Raw genomic sequence first — 13,350 nt, forward strand, 5'->3', positions numbered from 1 at the left:
ATTGTATAAAAATTTAATTCTGTTGCATTTCATTCCTAGTGAAGAGTAAAAATGTTTCTGTAGTGCCTGTTTTATACATCCTTAGGAAATGTGTACTCTGGTTGTGTAACCAATATAATGCCTACATGAAAAGCAGTGTTCAGCTACTTTGTTAATATGCAAAATACCTTTTTCCCATTGGAGTATAACACTGTTCCCTAGGAATTTCCTATAACGGAAAACTGAAATTCGTGATTAATATGGTGGGTGTTAGGGTACTGAGCAATACTTAATGTGAACTGAATTATGAAGACAATTAAAAAAAACCCTCTGTATTAAAAAGCCTTACTACATTGCCCTGTCATTGCTGTGCAAAAAAGCTGGAATTGTCTAGATGCTGTAACTGTACTTCTGTAAATGTGTAGCATGTTTCTTTAATCTCAAGTTTTGAAGTTGTACATACTTTGTAATGAGGCTTTGTAATCAGGCTTAATGATAAGGTAGCTGAATCTAGGGATGAAGTACTATTTAGACTTGTGATAGTCTTCAACATTTTATAATATAAGATGACTTTATTGAATTGTACTGGATATTCAGTAAAGTTAGGAAGCAAGTTTTGCCACTGTTCTTTGGTTGCCTTTGTATCAAGTGCGCTGCTAGTGAATGTTGGGGGTTATACCTCCTCCAACCAACTGTTAAAAAAAACAGCAATTCTTTTTCTCACTGAGCACTAGAATATAATAAAATAAGTGAACCTTTTCAACTGTGGCAAGTTTTGAAGTGTGTTTTATTGTGGGAAAGAAGTAACTGTCAGCTGCAAGAATACTATCAGTCTTTTAGTAAAACTTACCTTTAGTAATGTATGTATCCTAGAAGAGTTATGAATTATGGCAGCATGACTAATGATCATTATTTTCATATTATTTTCATGCCAGCTTTCTGATCTGTCAGCAGTCTATTAAATTAAATGACTGAAATCCCACAAACTGTATTTCCTAATCTGATAAACATATTTGCTTATATTTGACTGAAGTGTAAAGGAATTCTCTCATCTTTATGGAATACTCGGAGTGTTTGCTTGCTAATAATTATGCTGAGTTCTTCTCAGGTTCCTGTTTGAGAAAGATTGATTTTTTTTGTAAGCTAAAGGATTTAGTTATTTCTTCTACAATCCCATTAAGTGCATACCTTCATGCTACGGGATAATTAACACTTCGTAGATAAATTGTTACCTAGTGTTCTAGATGTGTTAAATATAGTACTGCTATTGTGACAAGGAATTAGTACAAAACAGGGTGCCAAATAAATTTTGTTTACGGTGATGACCATACAGACTTTTGAGTACTACAGCCTGCAGTTCTGTAGAGTTGAGGAAAAGTTGTCAGTCTTTGTTCTGACCTCATTTTTTTTTAACTTACCTTTTAAGTATAGTAACATTTGATTGCAGTATGGCAGTAATTTTTTTAAATTGAAAATTACGTTTAAGTCTAATATTAGACTTTTCAGAGTGATGACTGCTTTATAGTAAAATAATACAGTAATTACTTAAGTATAGCAGTCATTTAAACTTGCCTTTTTCTTCCCCCCCCCTCCATTTTCTGAGCAGATGAGCAGCAAGCTTTGAATTCAATCATGCAGGATTTGGCTGTGCTTCATAAGGCCAGTCGTCCTGTATTGCCCCAGCAAGAATCAGGAAAACCAAAGTCATCTTCACCTAAAAAACAGGTAATTTTTTAATATTCTTACTAACCTATTGAACACTACGTCCTGCTGTGCCTTTTGTAATTATTCTTYTTGCCAGACCACTGAGCATACTAAAATGAGTTATTACAGTCTCCCACATGTGCTGCCATTTTCTTTGTTCATGTTCTTAAATTAGCAGCAAAGTGAAACAGCAGAATTTCAGGACAAATCATGGTGTATGCTTGAATGACTCTAATCCCGATAAAATAATCTTGTGATCTTCAATTTTACATGTATGTAGATTTTTTTTAATTGACTGGTACTAGATTCTGTATTACACTACTAAGGTATGCTAGCATTTTTCATTTGAAATGAATTTTATAGTTATGTTAGATTGCATGGTTGACAACTATGTCCTATTAAAGGATGTCAGCACAGCAGCAGAAAATAACCTAAATTCCTTCACTGCATCTTTGGGGTACCTGAAGGTCGGAATTGCTTTTTCTTTTGTTTGTTCATATGTTAGAAATGTGAGTTCTTTTCAGCTGTGATCCTTGCCCCCCACATACTAAAGACAGCTGGAAGAGTAGTGAACACTTAAACTCTCCCTAGTTCAACTCTATCAGTTTAGGGGAGGAGTGGGGCATGGATTTTTAGTCATATTTTAACAGTAACCTTATTGAGTTAATGTCTTTTCAATTGGACCCTTAATTGACAGTCTAATATTTCATAAAGCTTCAGTTTGTATAGTCTGTTGCATATCCAGTTATTTGAATACATTTAACTCTTAAACCATCCAGAACTTAATAATAAGTTTTATCTTGTCCTTCTGTGGTTAAAAAGTAGTAGAGTTCAGTATATTCAGTATTCAAATGGTGCTTTACTAGCATCATAGAATTCACTTCTGAATTGCAACTTTAGGCATTGAGGTAATGTGCATTTATTATCCAGAATGATTTGCGTATAATAAATGCTTAGAAAATTTGAACAAAAACAATTGAATGATTCCTAGTAGTAATTGAATGATTCCTGGTAGTGCTGAGGGGCGAATACATATTTGTCATTCTTTTCACATTTGTGAACTTTCTATATAAATCAAGTACTTCCATTTGGACATAATCTGTGGAGTTGAAAGCTTTTTGTTCCCTCTTGCCACTGATGATAGTTGATAATACAGTTTGRTTTTTAAAATCATAATTTTTCAAACAGTTTTATTTCCATGAAACTGCTAATGTTTACAAGAGTCTTGAATATTGGCAAATTAATTGCATTAGTGTTGCTTTAGTTGCCTCTGTGGATTTTTATGGAAATGCTTCTGAAATGAGGTACAGTTCTTAAGAAGCCTATCACATTTAACTCTGAAGTGTCATCTAAATCCTATTCTGACTGGTAAAGAACTGCGCACTACGTTTTTTTTTTTCCTGTTTGCTTTCCCTTTAAGAAAGCAACAAGGAGCAATCAATAGTAATCTAGTGGATGTCACAGATTTTGTTTCACTCAAGGTAACATTATATTTTGAAGGGAAATGTCATGTCAAAAAACATGCAAATAATCTTAAATTTGGCAGCTGTTTTGGCCTCTTATGTTTTGTACATTACTACTCCTTTATGTTACTGTCTTGCAAAAATTTGGAACACGCAAGTGAAATCATTCACTAAGTAGTACCCAATATCTTGTCTCAGGAATGTTTGGCTGGAGGAAACTACTGTTACAAATATTTTAAATRTATGTACTGGAAAAAGCCCCTTTCCTTTTATCTCAAATCTAAYCTCTCTTCAGTTCATTTTTAAAAAAATATAAACGATGATTAAAAAACATAGTCAGGAAGAAAGATCATTTGTACATKGGGAATGTGCCTATGTTGTTCAACTCTTAAAGTAAAAAGATTAGATATCGAACTAATGAAAAATACTAAGTCTGCATGATTTAAGCTGAAAAGAATGAGAATAATTGTCTTATGTTCCTGTGAAGTGAGGTTTTGCTTATGCCTGTGTATTACAGGGCACACAAAGGGGTGATGGTGAATGGATTGTTTTAAAAMAGTAAATTTAACTAACTTTCTGTTATTTCTCATAGCACTCAAGCTAGTGCCTATTCAGGATACAGGATTCTTTGGTAATCAATTTCGTGCTGAATTTGAAATGAATTTGTTAAAATACACTGATTATAACTGTTGTGTTTACTCATAGAAGCATTAATTTTACTTTGGAACTTTTAATTATTTTTTGTACACACTTTAAGCTTCTCTCTGATACCTCAATAGAGGTAGTTTGCCAAAATGCTTGGTATATCAGGAAAGGGATGCTAAATATGGACTTCCTAAAGATTATACTTATGGCCTAACATTATTGAATGGAATTTCATGGCTTTGGTTAAAGAAGTGGTGACAAACTAACAGTGTTTTTTATGTCCCTTTTGTTACAGAATGATGTTAGAGTCAAATTTGAACATCGAGGTGAAAAAAGGTAAGGTGGGAATACAGAAACAGTCTTTTAATTATTTGTAGATTTTTGTTGGGTTTTTGAAGTTTGAAATAAACTGTTTAAAATGTGGCTCAGATACTCGAGTATGTTTGGTTTGAGTTTAATTTAGATATAAATTCAATTTAAACATTATTCAGCTGTTCACTGTGGGCTCTAACTGTACATAATTCAGAAGTCTCTTAACTTAGTCATGCCTCATGACTCTTATATTTTACCTTTCAGATAGATGTTTGTGGCCTAGAACAATTTCTTAGGTCATAGGTCATGAACATAGACCTTAAAAATRAGTATCCAGTAAATAAGACCTTTTTTTTTTTCACTGCATTATTGCACCTAAGTGTATGCTACTGTATTGTTACTCTAACACTGTGGTAAGAAACTTAAATCTTTAAACTCAGCAGTGAATTATGCTTCGGAGGAACAAATCTGAGAACTGTAATGGAAAATTTATTAGAACTTGTAACAGGGTTGATCTCATAATCAGTTTAAATTCATTTGTTATTTTGTAAGTGAGGTAAATATTGTATGTGCTTGAGTTGTACTAACATCTCTGTGTATATCTCTAATGACTGCTCAAAACCTTTCACCTTTACTTTGAATTCCATGCAGAGCTGATTTACAGACAGTTCATTTTGTCTGTTTACCTCTTTGAAAACATAAGTCTTCATCATACCTACTGAGAAATGATTATGAATTAAAATCTTTGAAAATAATAGAAATTATATCCTCATCATGTTGTTTGTCACTTGAAATGGCAAACCTTTTAATGAAGAATTGCTTCATAGTGAAACTTGTACTGCTTGTGTCAGTCTTTAAGGACGCATGATAGATTGGTGCGTTCGTGATAGCTGCAGTATGTGGCCTCTCTTTATGTGAGGAGCAGTAGGTTCACTGGCTATTAGCGTTCTTCAGCATCTTCCTATCACTCTTCTGAACATCACGTGTAACAGTGCATCATTAATGGTTGAGTGTTATAAGTAATATGAAATAAATGAGTCTTTACAAAAGCTTTTAAACTTGAGGACTTTGCTTATTTCACAATAAATCCCAAGGTAGAAAAGTGTGAATTTAAGAGAGAACTATTGTTCGCTCACTCTGAGTCTGCACTAGAAGAATACTTTTGTAGTGTATCTTAATTCATTTTCACAATGAGCTAAGCTAAACAATCCAGTATGAATACAGACATGAAGCAAGCACATTAAATAGTTGTTATTGGGTACTGATAAGCCTAACTCGGTTTTGAATTATCTGAAGTAACTTGAATCTTCTTGCCCAAGGATACTGGCCAGAGCAGGCACATTGCTCAGCACGAGTTCTAATACTTTTATTGCCTAAGCATGTAGATCTAAAGATAAAATGATGAAATGATGCAAGAAAAAACAAGTTATGCAATTGCTTTCTCACTGTTTTTTTTAAAAAGGGAAGTGGAAAAGAGAAGTGATTCTGGAGTTCCTTTCAGTAGTGAATGTGATACTTTGTACCAAGGAATGTGTACTCTAGTGGGCAGAGTTCCAGACCTGCTAAACAAAGAGTTAACAACAGTGAAAACTGTTGTTTTTTGTTGTTTTTTTTGTTTTTTTTTAATTGGAAKCAAACTAGCATCTAGCCTTCTTTCAATGAGAAAGAGGCATTTCCTAGGCAGTGTACCAATTAAAACACTGATAAAAGGGATGTTAGCTTTTGCTAATTTTTCTGCTTCACAGAATTTGAGTCTTATTTCTTCCTTGAATGTGTGAATTGAAACCATTTCACTAGATTAGTAACTTCTTAACATTTTAAAACTTCCTGGTTTTAATAATGTTCTTTCTCAAATAATAAAAATGTTTCCTGTAGAGAGAAGTCAGTTATAGGTATTTCAGATCATTTGAGTTGGAGAGACATTCAGTTAATAGAAAATCTGAGTTGTTGATCTACAATTGCATCATTTTTGTGGGAACATATTTTAAGAACCACAGTCAGTGTCAATGGACTCAGAAGTTTAACTGTGTAATTTATTATAAAGATGATGATATTTAGTTACTTTCCTCAGAGACAAAGGTCTTTTGGACATGCAAAAAATGAGGACTGTAGGAGTAATTCCATTCTGCTGCTTGTGCTTGTCAGCCTATGGTATTCCAATGTTTTACTTTAATTTTCTAAATAGAAAGTTTTATAAYTTTCTAATAATTTGCCTGCAGAATGGAGACATACAAAGCATTAGCTTGAGAAACAAGCCAGAATGTGAGCAAGTAAAATACTCATAATGGGATCTGATTTTATGCTTGACTATCCTTTTCTCTCTTTTTTTTTTATGACTGAAAATACAGAGGACAGTGAATAGAGCAGAGACTCTTTGTTTTTAGTAATAAATTTAATTCTGAGGATGTTCATAAGTAATGAATTACCAACTTTTGTCAAGAAATGGACAAAAATTCTCTACAATTTAAACTGTCTTTCAGAATCCTGCAATTTTCCAGACCTGTCAAGCTGGAAGATCTTGCAGCTAAAGCTAAAGTTGCTTTTGGACAGACTATGGATTTGCATTACAGCAATAATGAGGTAACAGTCTAGATTTTCTGAATTTTCAGTATCTTATACGCTGATTATTTCAGGATGAGGCTCTCCTCTTATTAGCAATGTGGACGAGTTCTGTCACGAAACTTAATCCTGTCCTGGAAGTCCAGATTACTAATGTGTATGTCCTCAAATATATGTTTGTCTAAATTAATACAGACAGGAGATATGAAATGTTTTATAAGGAGAGTCATATGTTAATGGATCAAGTCTCAGACTTCATTGGGAATTAATAGATTCTCTTCTTGCTTTGCCGTGGTCTTGTTGCATGGCTTTGGGAAAGTCTTTTGCTCTTTTAGCTTATTTGTAAATTTGAAATAACCTATCTCTTGTACTTTAAAAAAACAAAATAAAAATCAAAGATTAATGTTACTAGGAAATTGCAAAAATACTATTTTGTAACATTGCGTTGGAGAACTAGACTCAACTGTTCTTCTTAAAGTGTCTGGTTGGCAAAGATTTCTTGGCATTACACCAGTTATGTCTGATCAAGATTACCTCCTGCTTTCCTTTTTGAGATATAGATGGGATTGTTAATAGAAAATGTGTTTAGGGATGCAGGATCAATTCTTAGATGTTCGTACTGCTTTTGGCCCTGAGTCAGCAAAATGCTTGAAGGATTATTTGGACAGTTATGTGCAATGTAATTACTTCACTTAATCTGCATTTTTGCTGAAAATGATTCCAGTAATTGCTCTCTGTTGGTTACTAACTACCTTACCAGGCACTTCTGTGAAACTGGTCCTCAAGATGAATTCCTACAGGAAGCTCTTGGAGATTAGGAATGTCAGAGGAAACAGGCATTTATGATGCTTAGCCTCAGCTTCTTTCCCTAAAACCTATTTAGGCATTTGAGCAGGTTTTCTGTTTGTCATCTGCTTCAGTTGGAACATGATTCCATCATGTTTCAGATGTGTGCTGATGATAACCTACTCTTAACATTAAAGTGTAGTATTATGCATTTAATTAACATTAAAGTGCAGCATTAATGAAGAACTTATTTCATTGTTACCAAGACCTTCCTCTGTTCTTCCCATCTATTTGTTTCTAGCTATAAGGAAGACTTTTGAGGTAAATTTGGTCTGCACACCTGTTCTGCTGATGTCCTACTTGACTGATCCCTAAAATTCTCTATATGATTTGTTATTACCTAAAAAATACTGTATTTCATCTGTTGTTGTATTGGAGTATCATTGAGACTACCTGTTTACGGATAGAATTGATTTTTAAAAATCTGTATTATGCTGTTCCTTTATTACAAATGTAATTTATAATTTAATAGTTGTAGAACTCAAATCTAAGGTGCATTTTTACATGTAATTACCTGTTTTAAAGAAACATGTATGTCTAGAGAAACATGTAGGCCAAGTTAGCTCTAATTAATTAGAGCCAAGTTAGCTGTAGTAAGGACTACATTTGTTCCATGTGACTCATGTTATGCCTGATAGCTTTCTTGCCCAGTTCTGTTATTCAGTGGAGAAATTATGTAAATGATACTACTTCAAACAAATACAGTTGTCATATTTATTGTGAGTTAGAAAAATGTGCTTTATTACTGTATAAGATAGGACTTATTTTTATTCATACTTTTCATGTACTTGCAGTAATTTTGAGGATAGAAAATACCTTCATGCTGTTGCACATTTTTCTGAAACTGTAGGAAATGAAGTTTTATATGCAACATGGTTGTTTCCTCATTGTGAAGACACRTTCCACAATGCTCTGCTCTTTGAAGACAGAGTTAAGATTGTGCTTTAGACTTTTTTCCTGGTACATTATGGTGGTAACTTGCCACATTATTAATAAATTTTGTTTTCGAGTTATTTGGAATTAAAGATAGCATCAATTCATTTGTTCCTCCTGCTCTTGACTTCCTCTTTTTTTTTCCTTGTATCCTGTTTAAGATGTCTTTCCCCCCCCCCTTTTTTTTTTTGCCTCTCTTTCTTTTTGTAGCTTGTGATTCCGTTAACCACACAGGATGATCTAGACAAAGCTGTTGAACTGCTTGACCGTAGTGTTCACATGAAGAGTCTCAAGATACTGCTTGTAATACATGGAAATACACAGGTATGATTTGGCATTCTAAATGTCTCCTCAATTTTCAGATCAAAATGTAATTTGCATCCTTTGTTAAAGGTGACTTTTTTTCCCCCTCGATTGAAAATAATAGAGATTTCTTCTTCAGTTTTCTTTATGCATGTATTAGTATTTTGTACTAAGTCAGATTTAAGTTTTTCTAAATACCATTCTTCTCCTTGTGTATGCCCTCCAAACAGTGGTAGAAAAGTGTTCCTAACTAGCATGGTGATATGATTAAATTTTGAGAAGTGCTTGGGGAATTCTAAGCAGTGATTGTTGTTTGAAACTGTTTTTAACTGAGATCTTCAGTGCCATTCCTCTGTGGAAAGGTAGATGTTGTAGGAAGCAGCTACAGTGGTCTGTAGCCTGAATAATGCTATTTTGATATTGTCTAAAACATAGCCCATGGTACTGATAGGATTCTGAATACTAGAATGGAATGAACAACTGTTTTTAAACTGTATGAATGAGCTACTAAAATACATGAGTTTTGATATAAATTGGCTGGCTTTTTTTCAACTGCTTGAAAAAAGAATGCTTTGCATGAAGCTTTCACAAATTTATGAAGTATTTTTTATTGTCAGGGTATAAAATAAAAAACATAATTTGTAATATATACTAATTTTTAGGCACCCAGTGTAAATAATGTGGAACCCTTGCCCTCATTGGAAGATTTAGATAACACAGTGTTTGGTGTGACAGAAAGAAAAAGACGACTTTCTGTAATAGGTAAGCTGTATGTTCCAGTACCTTTAATTGTAAGAACTTCTCTTTTGTGATATTATTTATGGAGATCTCACTCTCAATACAGGTTGTTTATATTTCTCTTGCTTGTCTTTGACTCTTGATACTATAGAGTCTGAGCTCAGAAATGCTCTAGCAATGAATTTCTACTTTAAGTGTCAAAGGTGGTTTAAATGTGTAGTATAGAAAATTAAAAAAAAAAGATAAATCTGTATAGATTTATTTTCTTAACTGATAGGTTAATTGTATAATTGCCCTATAGCTTACCTAAATTTTATAATTCCTTTCTAGCATGTCTTCATATCCTGAAAAGTTAATGTTATTACTACCATTTATTTTCGTATACAGGAATGAGTTACCAAACAAATCTATTTGTTTATATGGCATTGTATTTTCTTGATGCATGTGAGACTTCCATTTTTTTTAAGCTAAGTGTGCAGATTTTTTTTTAAGATACTACTCTGGTAGTAGGATAACCTTTTTTTTCATGTTTTCAAACTGGTATGATGCTAACTTTCAATTTTAATTATGAAACTAGAGTTTAATGAATATTTTTAGCCTATTTATTATTCATTTATAGTAAGTATGGGTATATTCATGCTTTGGAGACACAGTATGCTGTAAAGTTGAAATGTCTGAAGACTTGGAAAGGATTAGTTGACATGGAAAAAGAATGGATGTTTTTTTGTTTTACACTCAAGCTTTCATAATTCCTGGATTACAGGCTTTAAATGCTGTTAAGTCTTGTATTGGACAGGCATTTGGGAAATATCTAAAGGAAGAAGTGATTGAAACAGGCCTTTGAAGCATTTAAATAAAACCTCTGCATTTTGCATTAGTGAAGGGACTCTTACTACCCCTTTTCTTTTAAAAGGCTCTAATACTCGCGATAGGAGTTCACCTCCCCCAGGATACATTCCAGATGAGCTGCATCAGGTGGCCCGAAATGGGTCCTTTACCAGTATCAACAGTGAGGGTGAATTCATTCCAGAAAGTATGGATCAGGTATGTGTATGACTTACTACAATTGAAGTTCTTTGTGAGTGAGATTGAAATACTAGCTGTCATTCTGTTGGAAAAGTTTACAGGATGGCTAAGAAACTGAAATATCAAAAATTTGGTATTGGTATAGGATGACCCTGGTGTATTGGAGAGGTGATCTGAAATAAATGTAGTGGTATTGAAGAACAGTTTGAATGTTCTATGCATAGTTTTGAATAGTCATCTAGGCAAACAGGACATGACCCCMTGTTTTAAGGGGTCACAAGCTGAATATGAATTGTTGATGTGATGTTCCTTTTGAAAAAGACAAACATCATATTGGACTGTATAAACAGTAGTACTGTTTGCTCTTTTGCACTATGTGACATTGATAAGACCTCGGCTGGATTACTTTGTCTGCTTTTCAGCACTGCTTTCCAAGAAGGGTATAGAATTATTAGAAAGAACAAAAGGGGGAGGGAGAGGTCCAGAAAACATGTGGTCTATGAGAGGAGTTTAAAGTAATTATGGTTGTTTAGTCTTGAAGAGTCTGGTTTGTCTCTTTAAGTCTTCAAATATTTAAATATATTGCTGCAAGGAAGAAGATAATACTRTTCTTCACTTTCATGATAGCTGAATAACCTACCAATAGGTATAAATTACAGCAGGAGATGTCTAGGTTAGAAAGCACAAAAAAAGCTTTCTTCTCTTGAGAAGGATACTTGAACAAGACTCTTTCCACAACTTCCTCAGGTAATCTGTATCAAAGGAGGGTTTAAGGAACAGATTGGACAAGAAAAATCTGTAAGAGTTATTTGGATTCAGCTGACACTTTTGGGGAAGAGGTGGGCCTGGTCTAAATGACCTCTGAGTCCTTTCAACAAATGTGATTTTTGTGTGAGGATCACAAAATTCATGGTATTTTATTCCCCTTATCCATGTGCTATATTGGCAGCTTGAAAAATTGTATGAAAATCCTACTCTCTGAATAGCAGTATTCCCCTTAAAAACAGTCAGGAAAAACAGTCAGGAATGTAGTGGGCCACAGAATTGGCAGTGGAGAAAGATATTTTAAGGAAAGAAAGAGTGGTGCTGCATATCCGAATCGTTGCAAGTTCTTGTTGACTTTGACACTTTGTTCACAAATGGCAACAGGCAGTGGTTTTTATGAGTTGAGTAAATGAGAGAGAGATTATAGAATAAAAATAGAGGCAAAGAAATTGTGCAACTTGTTGCACAATGTAAATGGCCAAGCTGGGAATAGAGACTGAATCTCCTAATTTCCAGACTGGTCACCATGTGGTCACATCCAGCCTTGGCGGAGATTCATTCGGAGAAAATGATTACTTTGGGCCTGGGCAAAGTTGTGTTTTCTTTTCTTTTCTTTTTCTTTTCTTTTCGGGGGGGGGCGGTGTCATTTAATGATCAGGTAAACAGATGAGCTCTGAGGCACAGGACGTCATTCACTCCAGAGTGTTCAAGAAATGTGTAACGTGTCATGTTAGTGTTGCTGTGTGAGCTGTCAGCAGGGTTTAAACGCAGGAATTTTGCTGCCATTGGAAGTCAGATGAATTCAGCCTGAGCAGCCATGAGGGTATTGGGACTCCATATACTTTGTTCATTCCCTTCCCCCTAAGTTGCCCCTGCACCCTGGCAAGAGCTGAGCGTGCTGCTTACATCTGTTGGGCCTTCCTGGCGCAGACAAGACGGGAATTTGGGAGTGGAAGTAGAAGAGAGAAGAGTAAATGATGAAGTGACCAAAAACTTCTGCCTGACAGAGCGTATCAAGCTGCTGCAATGGCAGCGTAGGAGAGACGGTGGCCACCGTCCCCCTGCAGAGCTCCGCTGCCTCTTGTGTCCTCCTGTGCTTGCTGCAGTGGAAAGGCCTCTCCCTGGGCTGCTTTTAGCGGTCTGTCGCAGCGCAGCCATTCAGTCTGTTCTTCCCGCCCTCGCAGCAGCCCCCTTGTTCCTTTCCAGGGAATGGGTTAGATAGGGAAGCCATGGGCTGSCAGTTGGACCCTACTGCGTTAAACTGTAGAGGTAATTCATCTGGTAGAACCAGTCTGCTTTTTTGCCTTTTTGGACCCACTGCTCAATGTGAGGAAAGAGAAATATAACTGCTGAATCTACAGTGACTGTTATCCTTCCCAGTAGGAAGCTTATTCCATATGTCTGAATTTGTAGAGCACAAACTTGCTTTCTGGATACTACTTATTTAATAAGTCCTTGATGGGTACTCAAGCGTGTGTGTTCCCAAAATTTTAAAGATGCAGCACAAACCACAAAATTTGAAGGGGTAAACAATTAACAGCATCAGACTGTTGTCTAATTCATAGAAAATAACAGATTATGTAATACATTACAGTACACTATATATTGGGAAGGAGCTTGTTCTAAGACAACAGATAAACTTTTTAGTCTGTTTTTAAGAGGTAAGCTGGTTAAATTGACAAGTGTGTGTTAGATTCAATATCCACTTTCTGTTTCCAGTTCTTCTGAAAAATAACTCTTTAAAATAATTCAAATTCTTTTGCTGCAAGAGAGAGGTGAGTAATGTTTGCCTATCACACTTTGGGCATTAAAGCTGGTAGAATGCAGTAAACAAAATGAGTATCAGCCAGTGCAAACAGCTGGTAGTCAAGAGTATTCTCCTGACTACTAATCCACTTTTTTTTTTCTAGATTAGAAATTGAGCTACAGAGAAAGTGGCACTGATTATTATTTTCATTATTTAATTGATCTGACCTAGAATTTCAGCTTTTGTGGCTTTCAGGTTGATAAATGGGAGATTTCACACACTTCAAGAATATTGATTATTAGATTATAAAAAGTGTTTTAGGAAAAAAAA

At 34.8% G+C, this 13,350-nt stretch overlaps 1 protein-coding gene across 1 annotated transcript in view; it reads left to right on the plus strand.

Annotated features, from left to right (window-relative positions):
- The window catches only part of MAP3K2 (mitogen-activated protein kinase kinase kinase 2), a 58,156-nt gene that overhangs the window by 23,813 nt on the left and 20,993 nt on the right, over window positions 1–13,350 (plus strand). The window contains exons 3-8 of the mRNA XM_085310979.1: window positions 1,586–1,704; window positions 4,087–4,127; window positions 6,584–6,683; window positions 8,652–8,765; window positions 9,407–9,506; window positions 10,396–10,526. Coding sequence (XP_085167105.1) covers window positions 1,586–1,704; window positions 4,087–4,127; window positions 6,584–6,683; window positions 8,652–8,765; window positions 9,407–9,506; window positions 10,396–10,526 — 605 coding nt within the window. The remainder of the gene's footprint in view (window positions 1–1,585; window positions 1,705–4,086; window positions 4,128–6,583; window positions 6,684–8,651; window positions 8,766–9,406; window positions 9,507–10,395; window positions 10,527–13,350) is intronic.

The sequence above is a fragment of the Rhea americana genome, unplaced genomic scaffold (genome assembly GCF_003343005.1).
Source record: "Rhea americana isolate MKP2758 unplaced genomic scaffold, rheAme1 scaffold_33, whole genome shotgun sequence".
NCBI classification, from domain to species: Eukaryota; Metazoa; Chordata; class Aves; order Rheiformes; family Rheidae; genus Rhea; species Rhea americana.